Genomic DNA, 25,278 nt, shown 5'->3' with positions numbered 1-25,278 from the left:
ATTTTATCACCTACTGACACTGGGTAATATACCTGAAATAAGCCACTAGCCATACTGAGAGAGAACAGTGGACCAGTGGGTACACTGTCTGACTACAAAACCTGGGGTTGTGAGTTCTTTCCCCTGCTCCTCCAACAAAAATAACTTACACTGGGATAAGACTCCTGTATACGTGTGCTTTCCACCTTGCACACTAAAGAAGCAGGGAAGATTCTGGAATTAGAGTGTCTTCTGTATCTTGTACTATCCTCCCATTAAAATTTCTAACAGTCATCTTGAAAATTGCCCGTATGGGTTACTGGCAGCGACTATATACAAGCTTAAATTCCAACAAATACAGACATACTTTTATAAGGAAGAACAGCTAACAATTAGTCATGCCTACTTTCTTTCAAATAATTATATTACAGGCAACAAGCTACACAATTTATTTCCTTTCAGATCATTACAGCTCCATAAGAGAGATCCCAATACAGCTCCATTGTAAAATGACTGTAGACCAGTGCTACCTAGTTATCTGTCAATTTCAAGATTATGTTCCGAAACAACCAATGAAATGCTAGAGCTTTTGAGACTGGTCTCCAAACTGGATCATCTTGGATCTAGGAGTGACAAGTTCAATTTTTCCTTGGCAAAGCACAGGTTTTCAAAGCTAATTTGGTAAAAGACATTAATTTAAGCATATTCAAAATCCTTTTTTTTGAGATGTAAGCTTTTACTTCACTCAGTCAGTTCTTGGTATAATGCAAATATTCGGTATACGTATGGTAACTATAAATTCATGTGAACGGACTGTTTAACTGAGACATTCACAAACTGGTGAACCCCTTGCTTATGATTTTTGTATTCATATGCATATTTCAGCAATGCATAAATGCTGAATCAGACAGCAGTAATATTTGAAAAATGGTGAAATCATTCTTATTTTAAATGAAACATACAAATGTGAGCTCTCATTTTCTTAGTTAAATCATTACATATCCAATGATCATTGTTTCAATTCAATAAATCTAATGTTAAGATGTCTTTTGAAGATTTTGTTGCTGAAAGCAAACTCACAACAAGAGCTGTCTGTTGACAGCGCGCTCAACTATTCGAAGAATTTATATAAGTATGGGTTCCTAGTTATTTTTTGAGCTATAAAAATGTGAGGAGAAAAGTTATGTACTCTTGCCTACACATAGAGACCATGATGGAAAGCAAGTGTTCAAAGTTTCAAAGCCATATATCAAACAGTTTAGACAAAATATGGAATGGATAATTAATTTCTATGTCAAAAAAGGGCCATAACTGAGCCAAAATCCTTGTCCTAGTTAGGTCGTCTTGCCTACATATGGAGACTATGATGGTAAACAAGTGGTCAAAGTTTCAAAGCCATATGTCAAACAGTTTAGACAAAATATGGACTGGTACGAAAAACTTAAAATGATTTCTAAGTCCAAAATGGGCCAAAATCCAGCCAAATATCTTTGTTATAGTTATATATTCTTGACTACAGATAGAGATCATGATGATAACGAGTGTTCAAAGTTTCAAAGCCACAAGTCAAATAGTTTTGACAAAACTTGAAAAAACTTGAACAAAAACTAAACCAATTTCCGAGTCCAAACGGGCCATAATTCAGCCAAAATACTTGACAGAGTTATGTACTCTTGTCTACAGATAGAGACTGTTATAATAAACAAGTTTCAAAGTTTCAAAGCCACATGTCAAATAGTTTTGACAAAACATGGACTTTTATGAAAACTGAACCAATTTCCAAGTCCAAAAAGGGTCATAATTTAGCCAAAATACTTGACAGAGTTATTTACTCTTGCCTACAGATAGAGACGGTTATAATTAACAAGTGTTCAAAGTTTCAAAGCCACACAGGTCAAATAGTTCTGACAAAACATTGACATTTACGAAAACTGAACCAATTTCCAAGTCCAAAAAAGGCCATAATTCAACCAAAATACTTGACAGAGTTATGGACTCTTGCCTACAGATAGAGACTGTTACAATAAACAAGTGATAAAAGTTTCAAAGCCATATGTCAAACACTTTATACAAAATATGAACTGGTACAAAAAACTTAAGATTTTTTAAGTTAAAAGGCGCCATAATTTAATCAAAATCCTTGACAGAGTTATGTACTCTTGCCTAAAACTGGACATGGTGATGGTACACAAGTGTTGAAAGTTTCAAAACTATATGACAAAAAGTTTTATGAAAATGTGGACTGGTACGAAAAACTTAACCAAGGTATGATGCCGACGCCGATGCCGACATCGACGCTGTGGTGAGTAGGATAGCTCTCCTTATTCTTCGAAAAGTCGAGCTAAAAAATGAATAATCAGTATAACTCAGAATTATAAGGATTGATTTTTCCCCCCAGTTCTCATGCATGTGAAATCCCACACACATATTAACATATAGCCTCTTTCGTGTATGTTAAAATGCAGGGTTTACATATGTATGAACAACACAAAAATAATTCAATCCTATATTGTCCTTTCTTTCTATTATGCTGTTCACAAATTAATATAACAAATTTCACTATTCACAAATTTATTCACCTTTGACTGTCCGCCAGCTAGAACAAGATGCCGAGTTTTGCAGACAAAATAACCTCCATTTTCTGTCATTTTTCTGGACAAAAGGAATGCAAAGCTACGATACAGATGTTTAATTTCTCCATCACGTCCCTGTAAAAGTTGCAACCTTATATAGTTATTAAAATGCACTGATGTTTATTACAATTTTCGCTACAAGTAAATTAATTTGTATTCAATACATAAACTAATAAGTGATAATCTTTAACCTTTAACCTGCTGGTGGCAAGTGATTCTGCCTTTGCAACCAGTGCAGACCAAGATCAGCCTGCACATGGTTTGCACTGTTCACTATTCTGTCAGTTAATTTTCAATGAACAACCCTTCGAATAATAAATGGTACTGCCAAAATTGAATGATAGACCAGTCCATTTTAGAAATTTAGCAGGGTAAAGGTTAAAGACCAAATAATATAAATATGTATTTATGCAGAAAAAGCCTTTACTACATCGCTTTCATTCTCTGTCATTACTGAATACTGGTAACCATATTTCTAATTCCAACTGAATTTAGCTTCTATTCAGTATACAGAGAAACAAACCACATTTTAATGTTTTTCTATTATCATTACTGTCATAAGAAGACTGTTTTTGCTGCAAAAGTCATACATACCGAATGTGGACCATCTACAACTTTGACAATATCTTTAACCGACACATTATTGTTTTCAGAGTCAAGTGCTACAGCATGTTTCGTATCCTTTTTTCTAGTGATGGCCTGGGGCTTCACATTCTGAACCTAAACAATAATACTACAGCATGAAAATGTATATAATTCCTAACTTCGAGTTCATGGCAAGGAATTTCTATCAAAACCATGACAGCATTTAACTAGCAAGAGGGCCAAGATGGCCCTAGGTCGCTCACCTAAACACACCATAACAGTGTTAACATGTTTGACATAGTGATTTCATGGAAACAAATATTCCGACCAATTTTCATTAAGATTGGACCAAAAATGTAGTCTCTTGAAGTGTAAACAAGTATTTTCTACAATTTAACATAATGACCTAGTTTTTAAGCCAAGGTAACCTACATTCAAACTTGGCCTAGATTTGATCAAGGCAATCATTCTGACTAAATTTCATGAACCTCAATTGAAAAATACAGCCTCTATCGCATACAAAACCTTTTTCTTTGATTTGTCCTAGCGACCTAGTTTTTGATCCCAGATGACCGTATTCAAAATTGACCTAATTTCATCAAGGCTAATCATTCTGACCAAATTTCATGAAGATCAATTGAAAAATAAAGTCTCTATAAGACAAGGGGTTTTTTTATTTGACCTTGTGACCTAGTTTTTAACCACAGATGACCCATATTCTAACTTGACCTAGATTTCATTAAGGCAATCATTCTGACTAAACTGTATGTATATCCAGTGTAATACGCAGCCCCTATTGCGTACACAAGGTTTTTCTTTAATTTGACCGGGTGACCTAGTTTTTGACCCTAGATGACCCATATTCAAATTCAACCTAGATTTCATCCAGACAAACATTCTGATCAAATTTCATGAAGATCTGGTGTAAAACGCAGCCCCTATTGCATACACAAGGTTTTTCTTTGATTTGATCTTGTGTCCTAGTTTTTGAACCCCAGATGACCCATATTCTTAACAGGCCTAGATTTCATCAAGGCAATCATTCTGACCAAATTTCATGAAGATCAATTGAAAAATACAGCATCTATTGCATACACAAGGTTTTTCTTTGATTTGACCTAGTGACCTAGTTTTTGACCCCAGATGACCCATTTTCGAACTCAGCCTAGATTTCAACAAGGTAATCATTCTGACAAAATTTCATGAAGATCCATTGAAAAATAAAGCCTCTATCGCATACACAAGGTTTTTCTTTGATTTGACCTAGTGACCTAGTTTTTGACCCCAGATGACCCATTTTCAAACTTGGCCTAGATTTCATCAAGGTAATCATTCTGATCAAAATTCATGAACCTCATTTGAAAAATACAGCTTCTATCGCATACACACGGTTTTTCTTTGATTTGACCTAGTGACCTAGTTTTTGACCCCAGATGACCCATTTTCAAACTTGGCCTAGATTTTATCAAGGTTATCATTCTGACCATATTTCATGAAGATCAGTTGAAAAATACAGCCTCTATCGCATACACAAGGTTTTTCTTTGATTTGATCTAGTGACCTAGTTTTTGACCCTAGATAACCCATTTTCGAACTCGGCCTAGATTTCATCAAGGTTATCATTCTGACAAAAATTCATGAAGATCTACTGAAAAATACAGCTTCTATCGCATACACAAGGTTTTTCTTCGATTTGACCTAGTGACCTAGTTTTTGATCCCAGATGACCCATTTTCAAACTCGGCCTAGATTTCATCAAGGTAATCATTCTGACCAAACTTCATGAAGATCAGTTGAAAAATACAGCCTCTATCGCATACACAAGCTAAATGTTGATGGACGACAGATGACAGACAGACGCCGGACATCGAGCGATCAGAAAAACTCACCTGAGCTAATAAAAATATACAATGATATTGTAAAATCTGGTATTTCCGCATGGCTGAAAGTTTGCTGTTTTCAAAACTGGGAACAGTACACATGGTAGAATAGTTGTGCCATAAAATACTTCTTGTAAGACTATAACAAAAACAGCACATTCATGAGTATTCTTTCCAGAAAAACAGGAAATACAGCAAAAATATTCCCTTGCAACAATTTCTGCTTTGACAGTATTTGTGCAAATATTAAGTTCAACTTTACTCAAACCTGACAGGGTAACTTGTTTCACTTCAGGAAATTTTTCTCAAAAGTGAAACTGAACATAGAAAAACTTAAGCACAATTCTAAAGAAGGATGACAAACCTTATTATGCATACTAAGAACTTGAAAGTTTTCTTTCTCCAGTCTCACAATAACTCCAACTGTTTGTGGACTGAAATAAACACATACTATACTTAATCACCGTGTCAAACAAAAAATTAACCCCAACAAAAACAGTGCAATCAATGGTATCCTCAAAACCTGAAATGCAGGAATTCATATCCTCACAAAAAACCTGTTTCATGCCCATGAAATTAAATATCATGTAGTATATTATTTTTGTTTTCCTCTGTGCCAACACATGACTTACACTCAATCGAAGTCTTTAAACATCACAAAATAGCATTAAAAATACTGTAAAGTAAAAAACTGCAATAGCTCTCAGAAATATAGTTCCTTCAAATCTCAGTATATATGGTTCTTTCAAAAATTTCTTAATCACACTACATGTCACTGATGACCATATGTGAAGTTTGCATTAATTGCGTGATAATGCAGAAGAAGTCTGCCATAATTTTTTTAACACATACAGTCAAAAGGGCAAGAACAAATCTATACAACTCCCTCTCCATTCCCAGGGGATGGACAAAAATTTTTTTCCCCAGTCTTTGATCAGAACAGAATACTGTATAAGTGGAAAAGTTCGCGACGTGGAAATATTTGTGAATTTCGTGAATTCAAGAAATTTGTGAAAATATCAGCCAGCCTGAATTTCCACGATCACCAAGACACGTCTTTATAGCCAAGTAAAGAGAAACAAATTTGTCTTTGGCACTTCCAATTTTCTGCGATACATGAATATTTCCGCTCAGGAAACATCTGGATTCAGCAGTTCGCAAACCTTTTGACCCGCAAAAATATTCACTTTTACAGTATTCTTTCTATCTTATCTACTTCTACTCAGGTTTGAACATAATGAAAACCAATTATAGTGGATTTTGAAGTTCTTGCATTGAAATTTTCTTTTAGTATCTAAAACATTTTCACATCAATTTCAAGTCTGAGCCTATATAAAACCTAAACAAATTATGACCTTTAAATTTTACCAATGGATATAAGTGACCAGTTTAAATACAATATAACTTACTCTAGATGTACTAAATCTCCAAACTGAAACTGTCCAAGAGAATCCACACCAGTTGCCATATCAGCACATAGCTGCAAGTCCTTCGGTAACACTTTCAACTGAAATTAGAAATCTTTTAAGGTGTATGTGTGCATTCTAATATTAACAATACTGTAAAATCATTAATATTCTCGTGGGGGGCTAATATTCATGCATTTCATGGCTGCGTCAATCCACAATATTAAATACCAATGTACAAATAAAATTATTCCAATTCATTTCATATTTAGAACTTTAAATTCACAAATTCATATCCCAACCAAATATAAATCTGTTTGGTAAAATCATGCTCCAAGAAAACTTAACTATCCAATATTCAGCAACACTTAACTAAATTTTTTATTCAGATAAAATTTTCATTAAACATGATCTTTCGAAACAATTAACTGTTCAAGTACAAAAATCCCCATTCACCGTCAAGCTTGAGCATCTACCTCTGTAAAGCAACTGGAACAACTATCATTTGTCTGTTATACAGAGTTTGTTGCTCTTGAATGGTTTAATTACTTCAGCTGTAAAAACATACCTGCCTTTCTAGGGAAGCATTAGCTCTTCAAAAGTGATTTTAACACAGGGTATAACAAGTGAATGAAGTATTGCCATGCAATACAAAGTCCCCTACTTTTCTCTACTGTTAAAATCTATATAATATAAGTCCACACAAAACTCTTTACCAGGTAGAGATAGGTCAAAATACACCTAAAAATTGGATGTAACATGCATGTTGTACCACAGAAAAGTGGTCTCGATTTTTCCCTACGGCCAGTAATAAAAAAGTTACAATATAAGCTATTTATAGTAAAACAAAGGAAAGTAATTCTAAAAACAAGGGTGCCTCATGGTGGTGAACATTTGTGCCAAGTTACATCAAAATCCCTCCATGCATGAAGAAGAAATGCTCCGGACAAAGTCATTCTTGATTTTGACCTTTGACCTCTAAGTGTGACCTTGACCTTAACCTAGGGACCGGTTCTTGCGCATGACAATCCGTCTCATGGTGGTGAACATTTGTGCCAAGTTACATCAAAATCCCTCCATGCATGAAGAAGAAATGCTCCGGACAAAGTAATTCTTGTATCTGACCTTTGGCGTCTAAGTGTGACCTTGACCTTAGACCTAGGGACCTGGTTCTTGCGCATGACACTCCGTCTCATGAACATTTGTGCCAAGTAATACTAAAATCCCTTTAAGGATTGTTGAGTTCCGGACTGGACAGGAAAAAGGCCCTTTTGACCTTTGACTTCCAAGTGTGACCTTGACCTTTCAGCGTTTTGCGCATGACACGTTGTCTCATCCAGGGGAGTATTTGTGCCAACTGATATTTTAATCCTGTTTTGCATTACAAACTTATAGACCGGACAGGAAAAAAATCCTATTGACCTTTGATCTCCAAGTGTGACCTTGACCTTTTTATGGACCGGACATGAAACAGACCCTGTTCATGCCATGTAAACATTTGACTGCCAAGTGTGACCTTGACCTTTGAACTAGGGGTCTGAAAGTTGTGCATGACACATTGTCTTATTATGAGGTACATTTGTGTCAAGTAATATTAAAATCCCTTCATGGATGACAGAGTTATGGACCGGACAGGAAAAAAGCCCTGTTGACCTTCGTCCTCCAATTGTGACCTTGACTTTTGAACTAGGGGTCGACACGTCGTCCCATCATGGGGAACATTTGTGCCAATTAATATTAAAATCCCTTCATGAATGACAGAGTTATGGACCGGACACGAAATTGCGGACGGACGGATGGATGGAATGACAGAATGACGGAAGGAAAAGCGCATTCTTATAATCCCCGAAACTGGTTTTCAACCAGTAGGGGACTAATAAAGTTTCAACATCTGACATATACTTGTGTAAATAGCAAGTAGATAAATGAAAGAAACTGCCCTAGTACTAAAATCTAAAGCATAAAAAGTTCTTTTCAAAATAACTTTTACTGTTATAATAATATACTGTGAAATCATTAATATTCGTTGGGGAATATTTTTTGTGCATGTCATTGTTGTGTCAATACAAAGGGTTAAATCCCAATGAATAAGTAATAGTACCATTCTTTTCACCTACAAGTGCTGAAAGCCGACCTTTTTACATATCCCTAAAAAATAACTGTTTCAGCAGAAATCACAAAATTCAACGCCATCATAATTAAATGATTTCACACCATATCGTAAATATAACATACAGAGGCACATAACAGTAGCAGTATAAGAGAAAACATACCTCATGCATGGTTAGATCTGAAAACAGCACTACAATATTGTCTTCCACTCGTACAATCAGACCTGTATCGTCCTCGTACTTCCCACCAATCACTTTTACATGGTCACCAGTCTTAAAATGCTTCTTTAACTCATGAGCTGGGAACTCCAGAGGGTCCTTAAGATCCTCGTGCTTTGGAATCATTGTGATCTTGTTTCCATCTATACTGATAATTTTACCCTGCAGATGAATTAACTCCCCTTCGCAGACCTCGACCACATCTCCTGGTGTGAAATTGTGAGTTACCTCCCCTGAACTTTTATCTGGGATTACTTTATACAAGTTAAGAAAAGTGATAATAAATTATTGGAAATCTTTCATCAGAAAAAAAATCTGGACACTAAGCAAGCAAATGGACAAAAAGAGAGTAGGGTACTGGCTGGTCACTGGTCATCGGTTCAAACCCTTGCATAGCACCAATCTTTTTTCTTCATTCACATTCACTTTTTATCGAGCAACAAGTTTAAACTGATTCAATAAGATTCAAGAATTTATTATGGCTGATCTAATAAAAATATTATAAGATACTACAATGTCATTGATATATATGGAAAACTAATTTTCATGGTTTTCACTGGATCAAACCACAAAATTAAACCCTGATGAACCAATAGCATTTATTTTATTTTGAAGTCCATGACTTATTGTTCCCATGAAACAAGTAATTTGACTGACACCACAAACGTTCCTGATGCTTTCACAGTGACATGTATTATTCTAGCAGGCAACAGATAAATACAACAATTGATCTGCCACAACTAAACATTTGAGATTCAAAAAAGCTTATTATGTGTACAAGATTAAAAAATTCAGGTTTAATCACATACCAACACAGTAAAGTTTATATGGCTCCAAACAGGTCTACATTTTTCAGTTTCACATCTCACTTACATTAAATGCAGATTATGAGGTATATTTGTCTGTTATTAAAGGATACTGTCTATATTGATATTTTCTGGTTGATCTTCAAATTTCTCTAACTCTGCCAGTGTTGGTTTCACTCCTTCTGCAATCTGGAAGTAAGGAGAGAGCAGCAGTTTTACTTGTTTGGTTACTTTTATGGAGCTTTAGGAAAATTTCAATTCGGAAAAATATAAATATATCCTCTATTAAATTATATACCTATACATAAACTGTTGAAAATAAGGCTTGTATTTTTATAACAAATACAGAAGTCTGTATCACACATTATCATTATAATGTTGTTTTTTTTTTTCAAGATACTTTTTCCATACTTTTAACTTCAGACAATGATTTGATATCGTAATTGGTCAAACAGTTTCACAAACTGTCACAACTTCAAAGCTGGATGCAGGTAAGTAAACAAGAGGGCCATGAAGGCCCTGTATCGCTCACCTGACCTATTGACCTAAAGATCATCAAGATCAACATTCTGACCAAGTTTCATTAAGATATGGTCATAAATGTAGCCTCTAAAGTGTTAACTAGCTTTTCCTTTGATTTGACCCGGTGACCTAGTTTTTGCCCCCACATGACCCAGATTCGAACTTGACCTAAAGATCATCAAGATTAACATTCTGATTAAGTTTCATGAAGATACAGTCATAAATCTGGCCTCTAGAGTCTTAACAAGCTTTTCCTTTGATCTGACCTAGTGACCTAGTTTTTTAACACACCTGACCCAGATTTAAACTTGACCTATAGATCATCAAGATTAACATTCTGACCAAGTTTCATTAAGATATGGTCATAAATGTGGCCTCTAAAGTAATAACTAACTATTCCTTTTATTTGACCCCCGTGACCTAGTTTTTGACCCGACATGACCCAGATTCGAACTTGACCTAAAGACCATCAAGTTTAACATTCTGACTAAGTTTCATGAAGATATAGTCAAAAATGTGGCCTCTAGAGTGTTAACAAGCTTTTCCTTTGATATGACCTAGTGACCTAGTTTTTGACTCCATCTGACCCAGATTTAAACTTGATCTAAAGATTATCAAGATTAACATTCTGACCAAGTTTCATTAAGATATGGTCATAAACGTGGCCTCTACAGTGTTAATTAGCTTTTCCTTTGATTTGACCCGGTGACCTAGTTTTTGACCCGACATGACCCAGATTCAAAATTGCCCTAAAGATCATCAAGTTTAACATTTTGACTAAGTTTCATGAAGATATAGTCATAAATGTGGCCTCTAGAGTGTTAACAAGCTTTTCCTTTGATATGACCTAGTGACCTAGTTTTTGACCCCACCTAACCCAGATTTGAACTTGAGCTATAGATCATCAAGATTTGACCAAGTTTCATTAAGGTATGGTCATAAATGTGGCCTCTAGTGTAAACTAGCTTTTCATTTGATTTGGCTTGGTGACCTAGTTTTTTATCCTACATGACCCAGATTCAAACTGGACCTTAAGATCATCAATATTAACAATCTGACCAAGTTTCATGAAGATACAGTCATAAATGCGGCTTCAACAGTGTTAACAAGCTTTTCCTTTGATTTGACCTGGTGACCTAGTTTATGATCCCAGATAACCAAATATCGAACTCGTCCAAGATTTTATTAAGGGTAACATTCTGACCAAGTTTCATTAAGATTGGGCCAAAAATGTGACCTCTAGAGTGTTAACAAGCTTTTTCTTTGATTTGACCTGGTGACCTAGTTTTTGACCCTAGATGACCCAATATCGAACTCGTCCAAGATTTTATTGAGCGTAACATCCTGACCAAGTTTCATTAAGATTGGGCCAAAATTGTGACCTCTAGAGTGTTAACAAGCTTTTCCTTTGATTTGACCTGATGACCTAGTTTTTGACCCCAGATAACTTAATATCGAACTCATCCAAGATTTTATTGAGGGTAACATTCTGACCAAGTTTCATTAAGATTGGGCCAAAAATGTGACCTCTAGAGTGTTAACAAGCTTTTCCTTTGATTTGACCTGATGACCTAGTTTTTGATCCCAGATGACCCAATATCGAACTCGTCCAAGATTTTATTGAGGGTAACATTCTGACCAAGTTGCATTAAGATTGGGTCAAAAATGTGACCTCTAGAGTGTTAACAGTCAAATTGTTGACGACTGACGGACGGACGGACGGACGGACGACGGACGACGACGGACGCCGGACACAGGGTGATCACTAAAGCTCACCTTTGAGCACTTCGTGCTCAGGTGAGCTAAAAATGAGTAAACCCTATAATATCACTGCATTTTATGAAATCTTCCATCATTTTCATCATGAAAATGAATGAGACATCATTGAAATATTGTAAAACTGAACTGTCCCTACAGGACAAAATTAAAATAATTCACCAGACTGAACTTTCTCAAAAGCACAAAGAACTTGTTTAAATCATTCCGTACTTCCATTTACAGAACACTCAAAAACTGACTTTTCTTCTGGTCCTGAGGGTTTGCAGTTTTCAGAAGTTCAACTGAAATTGTGGACACTGGATGATAAATCATTCAACTATAAGGCCTTACAGCACACCCTGAACCTTTGAGTCAAGCCAGCTATGAAGAGTTGAGGATCTGTCATGAATTATAAATACATTCTGCCAAAATATCACAATAAACCCAACTGATTCTATGTTGAGCTACGGGAATGCATGAAGTATGTGAAAACACCCAACAGTTTAAGATTCAGTTAAAAGCTACAACTTACAATAGCAGACATGGCAAAAGTTTTAAACAAGAATCCTCTACGACTGTATTTGTTGCCTTCAAATATAAAGAAATCTCCATCTCGCGAACTTTCTCCACCAATAGCTCTGAAAACAGAAGATAACTGGTTACCTACAGCACGTAAGTGTATAAATGCTTAATTAACTTTGATGTACTTTTATGGAGAATCTTTACTACAGCAGATTAAGTATAGTATATGACAGCTTTTAAACCAGGTGATGAAAATAAATTTTCGGACTGCTAATTTCTTCAGCAAAGACCATTTAGATACCAGTCCAGGTTCCAAGGTTTTAACACTACAGTTTGGAGTCTAGTCTCTTTCCATTTCAAGACTGCTCTCAGAATTCACAAGAGGTTGGGGTTTTGAGACTGGTTTCCAAACTTTGTGTTGTAACTTTAAACCCAAAGCTCTAATCAAACACAAACAATTCTCAAATTGTTATTTTAAATTCAACTGGGAACCAAGCACCCATATGGAACTGCTTAAATTCCTTCTTAATTTAGGAAATCCTTTGCTCCGACAATTCTTGAACACATCTTAAATTACTTATATAATAAGAAACAGGCTTAAACATAACGATTGTCTAATTGGCTCCATATATGAACATATGAAATAATAAATAAGTTTTATGCTATATATCTCACTTGACATCATCAATATTGAATAATTTCTGAGCTGGTCTTCTTTTCTTCTTCTTTCTCTCTGCATCCTGAAATAAAATGAAAAGAAACATGATGACAAAGAAGATGGCCAAAAGTCACTCAACTCTGGAGGATGGTTCTGCTGCAAACATTTAAACAAAGCAGGGTGAAGTTTATTAAGTTCATTTTAGGATTGTGAAAAAAGATCCTGTTTGAAAAAGAGGGTCCAGCAAGTATCTGATGTGTTACAGTTACCTATTTTTCAACTTTTTGCAACAAAAGTAACTATGTCTTATACTGTACAAAAGTACTGGGGCAAAATTTTGAATTTTCACAGAGTGAAATGAAAAATGTTCCTTTTATGTTGTTCTTTTATTACCAGGTCCTTGTGTACAGTGCATTTTTCTAAGTTTCTGTATTAAAATTGCTTCGCCATTCAGTTTTCAACTGCCCGCTTAATATGATCTCATGTCATAAAGTTGAACACAAAATGCAAGGGAAACAACACCGATTCTTACAATAGTTTGAAATCATTATAATTTTTGGGACACTGTTTTTCATGGATTTTGTGACCACCTAAACCATATTCGAACAAACAAATATAACTGTTTTATTTATCATCTTTATTTGAAATCCATGTCTCCTCGAAACAGGAGTTTTGTATGAAACCAAGAAATTTTCGCCCAAGACAAGATGAAGGAAGAAACTTACTGACTGCTGATTCCTCATGATCCCCCTCATTCGTGTGTAATCTATTCTTGGCAACAGTTTCAAGTGCACTGCATTCTGGGCCGACTCTACATAATCCACCTGTGCAAGGTCGTCCTTGAAGATTCCACGTTTCAAACGCACCCAAGACTTTGGCTTTAAAATTGCTGTCTCTTTGACCACTTTTAAACAGTCTGTCATTTCTTTGATTGGAACCATCTATAATTCAAAAGTTTATTACGTAAAGTATTCATTTCTTTGATAAAGGGCCTAACACCATTTTGCAAGAGTGATTTGGTTATATAACAGCAACCACTTTTATCAACCCAATTTTTGTTGATCAAGTACCAAAGATTTCTTGTTCTTGGTGAGTAAACAACAACTTCTGAACATGAATATAAAGTAGAAGTCTACTTAGCTACGTTAAGCTAAAGAAATTGTACAACAATGATACGTATTGTAGACATTTTAATACATGTTTTTTCATTATACGGCAGTGTCCGCTCAATCATCTTAGTAGGCAGTGTAACACTATGAATCAAAATGTCACAAGTATGAAATCTTCTCCGTCATTATTATATACATGTGGAGTTGTGGAGAACAAGTTAGCAGAGGTGATGATCAGGACAACAGGTTACATAGCTGAAACTCCAAAATCAACAAACTAAAACATGGCAGTTCCATATATTGTAGAACAATTTACAGCCTAAGAGAGTGAAGAGAGTTTGTTCCTGTTACACAAACAGCTACTGACAGAAATACTACTTATGATAAAGATATTGATAAGATCTGATAAACGAATGACATTCAATAGAAGTTTGCTTTTTTTGCTAACACTGTAGAAAACAGTAAAATTCACTTAATTTCATTGGAAGGAGAAAGGGCTGCAACCTGTTAGTGTTAGCTGTTCTATCTGACTGTATAACGGTAACTATTACATTTCTACTATACACACATTTAATAGGATCTCACTGAAAGTCTTAGTGTTAAGTTCAATGAATGAAGGAATGCCCGTTTTAAAAGATTGGCATCTTCTGAATTTAGTGTATCAGAATTAATGATATTTTCTCAAATAAACAAATCTGGAAATCAATGAATTTCTATATCAGCAAACTATCAACATATCAGCATCTTACATGACTGAAAAACTATATGAGCCGTGCCATGGGAAAACCAACATAGTGGCTTTGCGACCAGCATGGATCCAGACCAGCCTGCGCGGGTCAGGCTCCATGCTGTTCGCTTTTAAAGCCTATTGGAATTGGAGAAACTGTTAGCGAACAGCATGGAGCCTGACCAGACTGCGCGGATGCGCAGGCTGGTCTGGATCCATGCTGGTCGCAAAGCCACTATGTTGGTTTTCTCATGGCGTGGCTCATATATGTCTTACTTTCAATGTTTTTGATACACTTGCTTACTATACCAGTAGGAGCAAATTTCCTTTACACCCTTGCGGCAAATTTCAAAATTTCATAATGTTTAAATCAAACTCGCTAATTTCAGTCTGTTTTATAACAACAGCTGTCGGAGGACAGCAATGCTCGATTATTATACAGTCTTGTCAATTGAATAAATATAAGTCAAAAGAGGAGCATAATTTTGCAAAAAAGCAAAATAGAGTTATGGAACCTGAGCAATGTGTCAGTTCTTCACAATGAATAAGTGTGTGAAGTTTCAATCCATTTCCACAAGTGGTTACTGAGATACCAGCTTACATACAAAAACTTGACCAAATCGAGACGCCTACGCCAACGCAGATGCATGGGTGAGTCAAACAGCTCTACCTGTCCTTCAAATAGTTGAGCTAAAAATAAGAGCTGTCATGGGAGACAGCACGCTATTTCGATGCTGGATAGTGAAACTGGGCACATCCGAGGAAGCTGGAGCTGTCACTGGAGTGTTTAACGACTCCTTTGTGGATGAAGATATTGGACAACAGTTTAAGTCTGTGTCAAAAGTATTAAGTAATAACAGATTCTGAAATAAAGATAAAGTGTATCAAAATATTAAAGAAATATAAAAGGGACATAATTCATGGAAACTTTCTGCAAGAGTAATGCACCATGTGTCGTATCATGTGACTAATAATGTGGAAAAAAATATTTTAAGTTTGAATCAAATTTATTTAGTAATAACTGATATAGAGTGTAAGTGCATCACAACTTTAACCTGAAATTCTAAGTAAAAAGAGGGCACAACTCATAACATATTGGTGCTAGCATTGTGGACCTTGCATCATATGGTGTGGGTGATGATGTGGAACAACTATTTTTAGTTTGAATCAAATCCATTTAGTAATAACAGAGATATTGTGAATAAGCTTCAAAGTTAGACTTAAATTCTAAACAAAAAGGGGGCATAATTCAAGAAATATTGATGTAAGAGTTATGGCCATTGTGTCATATGATGTGCGTGCTGATGCTGAAAAACTATTTTTAGTTTGAATCAAATCCATTTGGTAATAAAAGAGATAGAGTGTAAGTGCACCAAAACTTTAACCTTAAATTCTAAGTAAAAAGAGGGGATAATTCATAAAATATTGGTACAAGGGTTATGGCCCTTGTGTCATATGATGTGAGTGATGATGTGTAAGTAGGCGTGGCTTAAATGTAATGCATGCATGCCACTTGACCAGAGTTAGTTAGTTCTATGATAGTCGTGAAATGCGGTTCTAGAAACAATGTAAATAAACCAGTATAAACAAACTATGTTGTCTTCCTATATCTTGGAGTAAAAACGTAACACCCCGATACACAACTATTTTAAGTTTGAATCAAATCCTCTCTGTAATAACAGAGATATAGAGAAAATGCATCAAAATTATCCTTAAATTTTAAGTAAAAAGGAGGCATAATTCATGAAAAATTGGTGCTAGACTTATATACCTTGTGTCACATGATGTTGGTGATGATGTGGAACAACTGTTTTAAGTTTGAATCAAATCCATTTTGTAATAACTGAGATAGAGTGAAAGTGCATCAAAACTTTTACCTAAAATTCTAAGTAAAAAGGGGGGATAATTCATAAAATATTGGAGCAAGAGTTATGGCCCTTGTGCCATATGATGTGAGTGATGATGAGGAATAAAGAAAGTGCATCAAAACTTTAACCAAGGTGCGACGCGGAAGCCAGGTTGAGTAGGACAGCTCTCCATACTTCGTATATTCAAGCTAACAATCTTACGACTTTAATTGAAAGAATTATGTGTTTATATACCATCTGGGCCCATTGTCCAAGTTTCAGGCTGCCTACACCATCTATGGCTTGTTTCACGTGCGTCTGTTTGTATGCTTCTATGTAGATATACCCCTTCAAACTTTCCTTTGCTATCACAGCCTTAATTTGTAAGGGCTGAAACGAATAGAGAATTACATTTTATATCAAAAATATGAATCAAATCTCCACAACATGTGGTACCCTGCTTTAACTGTTGAGCTAAATGAGCTATGCTGCACTCAGTTTGGAGCCTTTACAACACTTGGTAGCAGTTTTAGGAAGTTTATTTCACAGACAAATGGAGAAAATTTTTCAAAACAAATCATGGCATGCAAGACAACAATAACAAGGCAGTCTGAAAGACAGCTATATCCCCAGCCACTGTTATGGATAGTGAAAGGGTTGATGGTATTGGGTGGAACCATTAAACATTCGAGTTGTGACCTTGACCTTAAGCTGGCAGGGGTGAATTTTGAATTCTGCACATTGTCTTGATAAGGGGAATATTACAGCCAAGTCATATTAAACTCCTTCAAGGGGTTTAGGAGATACAGAGCAGACATAAAATGGAAGGCTCAAACCTTTGACCTTGAGTTGTGACCTTGACCTTGAGCCAACATGGCTGACTCATGAGTTCTGCACATCGTCTTGATGAGGTGATCAATTGACCCAAGTTTCATGAAAATCCTTCAAGGGGTTTAGGAGATACAGAGCGGACACAAAATGGAAGGCTCAAACATTTGACCCCGAGTTGTGACCTTGACCTTAAGCTGACATGGCTGACTCGTGAGTTCTGCACATCATCTTGATGAGGTGATCATTTGACCTAAGTTTCATGATTATGCTTCAAGGGGTTTAGGAGATACAGAGCAGACACAAAATGGAAGGCTCAAACATTTGACCCAGAGTTGTGACCTTGACCTGGAGCCAACATGGCTGACTCATGAGTTCTGCACATCATCTTGATGAGGTGATCATTTGACCTAAGTTTCATGATTATCCTTCAAGGGGTATAGGAGATACAGAGCAGACACAAAATGGAAGGCTCAAACCTTTGACCTTGAGTTGTGACCCTGACCTTGAGCCGACATGGCGGACTCATGGGTTCTGCATATTGTCTTGATGAGGTGATCATTTGACCAAAGTTTCATGAAAATTCTTCAAGGGGTTTAGGAGATACAGAGCAGACACGAAATGTTACGGACAGACGGAAGACGGAAGGATGGACGGAGACCATACCTATAACCCCACACCACTCGTGGTAGGGGATTAATAAAAAAAAATACTATGAAATCAATAATATTTGTGGTGGGCTTATTTTTCTGAATTTCTTGGTTGTAACATTCAACCCAATCAATCCCCGCCAAAAACAAAATAAAATTACTACTGACTATATCTTTAAAATGTGTAATCCCTGAGTTTATGTCTCCATGAAATAGCGATTTTGGTTAATTCCGCACAACTTAATGCAGATAAAATAAAATGATTTCACAGTACTTTCATTTTGAGCTGAGAATATTATTATCTTAACAACAGCACAAGAGCAGGTGCCAATGCTCATCTATATGTGACTGGCATTAGGCAATATGAAAGAGTTCGTTTTTTGGCCTTCTTACTGATGAAAAAGAAATGTATGCAGTTGCAAACCTACAGCTCTTATAGTATTCAAGCATATTCGACCTTAAAAAAATCAACCAAGAAATACCAATTTTCTAAGTAAAGAAGGGGAATTATTCTGACAAAATGTAAGGCAGAGTTCAGGATAATAAACAAATGTACAAAGTTTCAAAGATATAGCTCTTGCAGATTTCAAGAAAAACTAGGAAAAAAAATCTTAAACAAGAGGACCATGATGGTCCTGAATCGCTCACCTCTTCCCACATGACCCAGTTTTGAGTATGACTCCCTTTTTTCTATTATTTGACATAGTGACCTAGTTTTTGAGCTCATGTGACCCAGTTTTGAACTTGACCTAGATATTTTCAAGATAAAAATTCTGACCAATTTTCATGAAGATCCATTGAAAAATATGGTCTCTAGAGAGGTCACAAGGTTTTTCTATTATTTGACCTATTGACCTAGTTTTTTAAGGCTCGTGACCCAGTTTCAAACCTGACCTAGATATCATCAAGGTGAACATTCTGACCAATTTTCATGCAGATCCATTCAAGGGTATGGCCTCTAGAGAGGTCACAAGGTTTTTCTATTTCAAGACCTACTGACCTAGTTTTTGATCGCAGTTGACCCAGTTTCAAACTTGACCTAGATATCATCAAGATAAACATTCAGACCAATTTTCATACAGATCCCATGAAAAATATGGCCTCTAGAGAGGTCACAAACATTTTTTCATTATTTGACCTACTGACCTACTTTTTGATGGCACGTGACCCACTTTCGAACTTGACCTAGATATCATCAAGATTAACATTCAGACCAATTTCATACAGTTCCCATGAAAAATATGGCCTCTAGAGAGGTCACAAGGTTTTTCTATTATTTGACCTACTGACCTAGTTTTTGATGGCACGTGACCCACTTTCAAACTTGACCTAGATATCATCAAGATGAACATTCTGACCAATTTTCATGAAGGTCTCATGAAATATATGGCCTCTAGAGAGGTCACAAGGTTTTTCTATTTTTAGACCTACTGACCTAGTTTTTGATCGCACGTGACCCAGTTTCGAATCTGAACTAGATATCATCAAGATGAACATTCAGACCAACTTTCATACAGATCCCATGAAAAATACGGCCTTTAGAGAGGTCACAAGGTTTTTCTATTATTTGACCTACTGACCTAGTTTTTGAAGGCACATGACCCAGTTTCAAACTTGACCTAGATATCATCAAGGTGAACGTTCTGACCAATTTTCATGAAGATCTTGTGAAATATATGGCCTCTAGAGAGGTCACAAGATTTTTCTATTTTTAGACCTACTGACTTAGTTTTTGACCGCACGTGACCCAGTTTCAAACTTGACCTAGATATCATCAAGGTGAACATTCCGACCAATTTTCATGAAGATCTTGTGAAATATATGGCCTCTAGAGAGGTCACAAGGTTTTTCTATTTTTAGACCTACTGACCTAGTTTTTGATGGCACATGACCCAGTTTCGAACTTGACCTAGATATCATCAAGATGAACATTCTGACCAACTTTCATAAAGATCCCATGAAAAATGTGACCTCTAGAGTGGTCACAAGCAAAAGTTTACGGACGGACGGACGCACGCACGGACGGACGGACGGACGGACGACGGACACCGCACGATCACAAAAGCTCACCTTGTCACTTTGTGACAGGTGAGCTAAAAACAGACGATCAAGTGACAACAATACCACCTAGATTTAAAAACAAGAGGACCATGATGGTCCTGAATCGCTCACCTATCTCCACATGACCCAGTGTTCAACTGAGTATGACATCGTTATTTCTATTATTTGACATAGTGACCTAGTTTTTGAGCACATGTGACCTAGATATCATCAAGATAAAAAATTCTGACCAATTTTCATGAAGATCCATTGAAAAACATGGCCTCTAGAGAGGTCACAAGGTTTTTCTATTATTTGACCTAATGACCTAGTTTTTGAAGGCACGTGACCCACTTTTAAACTTGACCTAGATATCATCAAGGTGAACATTCTCACCAACTTTCATGAAGATCTCGTGAAAAATATGGCCTCTAGAGAGGTCACAAGGTTTTTCTATTTTTCGACCTACTGACCTAGTTTTTGACCGCACATGACCCAGTTACAAACCTGACCTAGATATCATCAAGCTGAACATTCTCACCAATTTTCATGAAGATCCATTGAGAAATATGGCCTCTAGAGAGGTCACAAGGTTTTTTCTATTTTTAGACCTACTGACCTAGTTCTTGACCCCACGTGACCCAGTTTTGAATCTGACTTAGATATCATCAAGATGAACATTCTGACCAAAATACATGAAGATCTCATGAAAAATATGGCCTCTAGAGAGGTCACAAGGTTTTTCTATTTTTAGATCTACTGACCTAGTTTTTAACCCCACGTGACCCAGTTTCGAACTTGACCTAGATATCTTCAAGGTAAACATTCTGACCAATTTTCATGAAGATCCATTGAAAAATATCGCCTCTAGAGAGGTCACAAGGTTTTCCTATTTTTAGACCTACTGACCTAGTTTTTTGACCGCACATGACCCAGTTTCGAACTCGACCTAGATATCATCCAGGTGAACATTCTGACCAATTTTCATGAAGATCCATTGAGAAATATGGCCACTAGGGAGGTCACAAGGTTTTTCTATTTTTAGATCTACTGACCTAGTTTTTGACCCAACATGACCCAGTTTCGAACTTGACCTAGATATCATCAAGGTGAACATTCTGACCAATATTCATGAAGATCTCATGAAAAAATTGGCCTCTAGAGAGGTCACAAGGTTTTTCTATTTTTAGATCTACTGACCTAGTTTTTAACCCCACGTGACCCAGTTTCGAACTTGACCTAGATATCATCAAGATGAACATTCTGACCAATTTTCATGAAGATGCATTGAAAAATATGGCCTCTAGAGAGGTCACAAGGTTTTTCTATTTTTAGACCTAATGACCTAGTTTTTGACCCTACGTGATCCAGTTTCGAACTTGACCTAGATATCATCAAGATAAACATTCTGACCAATATTCATGAAGATCTCATGAAAAATATGGCCTCTAGAGAGGTCACAAGGTTTTTCTATTTTTAGACCTACTGACCTAGTTTTTGACCCCTTGAGACCCAGTTTCGAACTTGACCTAGAAATCATCAAGGTGAACATTCTGACCAATTTTCATGAAGATCTTGTGAAATATATGGCCTCTAGAGAGGTCACAAGGTTTTTCTATTTTTAGACCTACTGACCTAGTTTTTGATGGCACGTGACCCAGTTTCGAACTTGACCTAGATATCATCAAGATGAACATTCTGACCAACTTTCATAAAGATCCCATGAAAAATGTGACCTCTAGAGTGGTCACAAGCAAAAGTTTACGGACGCACGGACGCACGGACGCACGGACGGACGACGGACGACGGACACCGCGCGATCACAAAAGCTCACCTTGTCACTTTGTGACAGGTGAGCTAAAAATCAGACAAGCCAAAAAGTAACAGAAAACACTGAATACCTCATCTGAGAACTGGTATGCTATAAACTTTCTCATTAGCTGTAAGGCAGTCTGTCTCTCCTCTCCTATACGACACTTCACCAACCACAGGTTAGGGTCCCTGTAAATGACAACAAGAGTTCAAGTAAGCATACAGAGACTTAATATGTGGTGAAAAAGGGAGGCAATAATACCAAATTTGCAAATTTTCTTATTCCTGCATGTAACATGTTATTCTGAGTTTGAGGGTATTGATTTAATTATTTAAGAAATAATAAGTATCAATATTAGGTTTATCATAGAATAACCTGAGTTTGGAGTTCTTATGCATATGGATATATCATGAAGGCCGAAGATAAACCTTATTTAGATACTTATTATTTCGATTCCAACACAACTTACTTCAAATAACGTTAGAAGAGAATCAGAGGAGTATTTTCATCAAACGTAAACTAGAACTGTCACAGGAGTGACTCATACCCCCACCATACGGTCTTGTCACAGAAGAATGGCAACCATAAGGAATCTTAAAAATACTTTGGAGTACTTCATCCTGGGCTTCCACATATAAGTAATACTAGTATAATACTAGTATAGTAATACTAGTAAATATATTAAATCTCTAATATTAGAGATACACTAAAAGTGAATATAAAAAAGTGTCTTACCGACCCATGTTACCACGGAAAAATGTTTTTACTTTTTACATAGGACTTATAATAAACAAGAGGACCATGATGGTCCTGAATCGCTCACCTGTCCCAACATGACCCAGTTTTGAACTGAGTATGACGTCGGTTTTTTTCTATTATTTGACATAGTGACCTAGTTTTTGAGCTCATGTGACCCAGTTTTGAATCTGACCTAGATATCATCAAGATGAACATTCAAACCAACTTTCATACAGATCCCATGAAAAATATGGCCTCTAGAGAGGTCACAAGGTTTTTTCATTATTTGACCTACTGACCTAGTTATTGATGGCACGTGACCCAGTTTCAAACTTGACCTAGATATCATCAAGATGAACATTCTGACCAATTTTCATGAAGATCCACTCAAAAGTATGGCCTCTAGAGAGGTCACAAGCTTTTTCTATTTTTAGACCTAATGACCTAGTTTTTGATCGCAGCTGACCCAGTTTCGAAACTGATCTAGATATCATCAAGATGAACATTCAGACCAACTTTCATACAGATCCCATGAAAATTATGGCCTCTAGAGAGGTCACAAGGTTTTTCTATTATTTGACCTACTGACCTAGTTTTTGAAGGCACGTGTCCCAGTTTCGAACTTGACCTAGATATCATCAAGATGAACATTCTGACCAATTTTCATGAAGATCATGTGAAAAATATGGCCTCTAGAGAGGTCACAAGGTTTTTCCATTTTTAGACCTACTGACCTAGTTTTTGACCGCACGTGACCCAGTTTCGAACTTGACCTAGATATCATCAAGATGAACATTCTGACCAACTTTCATAAAGATCCCATGAAAAATGTGACCTCTAGAGAGGTCACAAGCAAAAGTTTACGCACGGACGGACGACGGACGCTGCACGATCACAAAAGCTCACACTGTCACTTTGTGACATGTGAGCTAAAAAGTTAGAAAAATACCTAAAAAATTGAAAATCTAAAAATAGGATTTCTAAAAATAGACTAATTCCTGGAATTTAAGGGGAAAAACTCAGTACAAAGGTCAAAAAAAGGTTACTTCCCTTTGGCTCTAAGCCAATCAGAATGAGATATAGTGAAAATACATCAAAATTAACCATAAATTCTAGGTAAAAGGGGACACGATTCAAGAAAAATAGTGTCAGAGTTATGCACATTGTGTCACATGATGTGGGTGATGAGGTGGAACATCTATTCTAAGTCTGAACCAAATCCATTCCATAGTAATTGAGATATAGTGAAAATACATCAAAATTAACCTTAAATTCTAAGTAAAAAGGGGCATAATTCATGAAAAATTGGTGTCAGAGTTATGCACCTTGTGTCACATGATGTGGGTGATGAGGTGGAACATCTATTTTAAGTTTGAATCAAATCCATTTTGTAATAATTGAGATATAGTGAAAATACATCAAAATCAACCTTAAATTTAAAGTAAAAGGGGACATAATTCATAAAAAATTTATGTCAGAGTTAAGCACCTTATGTCACATCATCTGGGTGATGAGGTGGAACAACTATTTTAAGTTTGAATCAAATCCATTTAGTAATAACTGAGATATAGTGAAAATACAACAAAATTAACCTTAAATTCTAAGTAAAAGGGGACATAATTCATGAAAACTTGGTGTCAGAGTTATGCACCTTGTGTCACATGATGTGGGCACATGATGTGGGTGATGAGGTGGAACATCTATTTTAAGTTTGAATCAAATCCATTCAGTAGTAACTGAGATAAAGTGAAAATACATCAAAATCAACCTTAAATTCTAAGTAAAAAGGGGCATAATTCATAAAAAAAATGGTGTCAGAGTTATGCACCTTATGTCACATGATGTGGGTGATGAGGTGGAACATCTATTTTAAGTTTGAATCAAATCCATTTAGTAATAACTGAGATATAGTGAAAATACAACAAAATTAACCTTAAATTTTAAGTAAAAGGGGACATAATTCATGAAAACTTGGTGTCAAGAGTTATGCACCTTGTGTCACATGATGTGGGTGATAAGGTGGAACATGTATTTTAAGTTTGAATCAAATCCATTTGGTAATAACTGAGATAATAGATTTCGGGATGCGACGGGACGGGACGCGACGCGACAAAACTGACTCCTATATACCCCCCTCAAACATGTTTGGTGGGGGTATAATTACAACTGCGTGCTACGCCGCAGCATTTAGCCAAAACATGGTGCGTGCGCAGCATAGTTCAAGGTAGGTTTATTGCAGAATAACCCCGAGATAGATTTTGCTCTACAAGTATGTAGGTTATTAGCTGGTAGTGTTAGAATATCTTACATCAAATAAATCAGATAATAAGTACTATACAATTTACAATGTTTTTACTGATGCTAATCGGTATCTAAGATATTGTCCAACATTAAACTCGGGGTTTTTTTTGGCTAAAATATTCAGCGAAATTGGGCCCCATTCCCCC

General features: G+C 36.2%; 2 protein-coding genes across 2 annotated transcripts in view; both read right to left on the bottom strand.

Moving 5' to 3' along the window:
- The window catches only part of LOC123537632 (transcription elongation factor SPT5-like), a 56,535-nt gene that overhangs the window by 8,866 nt on the left and 22,391 nt on the right, over window positions 1-25,278 (bottom strand). The window contains exons 7-17 of the mRNA XM_045321471.2: window positions 22,182-22,281; window positions 17,018-17,152; window positions 13,805-14,020; window positions 13,097-13,161; window positions 12,432-12,537; window positions 9,733-9,808; window positions 8,757-9,067; window positions 6,487-6,584; window positions 5,442-5,511; window positions 3,207-3,332; window positions 2,559-2,687 (exon numbers count right to left, since the gene is read on the bottom strand). Coding sequence (XP_045177406.2) covers window positions 2,559-2,687; window positions 3,207-3,332; window positions 5,442-5,511; window positions 6,487-6,584; window positions 8,757-9,067; window positions 9,733-9,808; window positions 12,432-12,537; window positions 13,097-13,161; window positions 13,805-14,020; window positions 17,018-17,152; window positions 22,182-22,281 — 1,432 coding nt within the window. The remainder of the gene's footprint in view (window positions 1-2,558; window positions 2,688-3,206; window positions 3,333-5,441; window positions 5,512-6,486; window positions 6,585-8,756; window positions 9,068-9,732; window positions 9,809-12,431; window positions 12,538-13,096; window positions 13,162-13,804; window positions 14,021-17,017; window positions 17,153-22,181; window positions 22,282-25,278) is intronic.
- Window positions 22,584-25,278, bottom strand: part of LOC128550089 (F-box only protein 30-like) — a 121,697-nt gene continuing 119,002 nt past the window's right edge. Inside the window, exon 4 of the transcript XR_008368048.1 lies at window positions 22,584-22,916. The gene's annotated coding sequence lies outside the window, so the exon portion shown is untranslated. The remainder of the gene's footprint in view (window positions 22,917-25,278) is intronic.

This window comes from Mercenaria mercenaria, chromosome 17 (genome assembly GCF_021730395.1).
Source record: "Mercenaria mercenaria strain notata chromosome 17, MADL_Memer_1, whole genome shotgun sequence".
Lineage (NCBI taxonomy): Eukaryota > Metazoa > Mollusca > Bivalvia > Venerida > Veneridae > Mercenaria > Mercenaria mercenaria.
The sequence above is the reverse complement of the archived record's forward strand: the minus strand, read 5'-3'. Positions and strand labels throughout refer to the sequence as shown.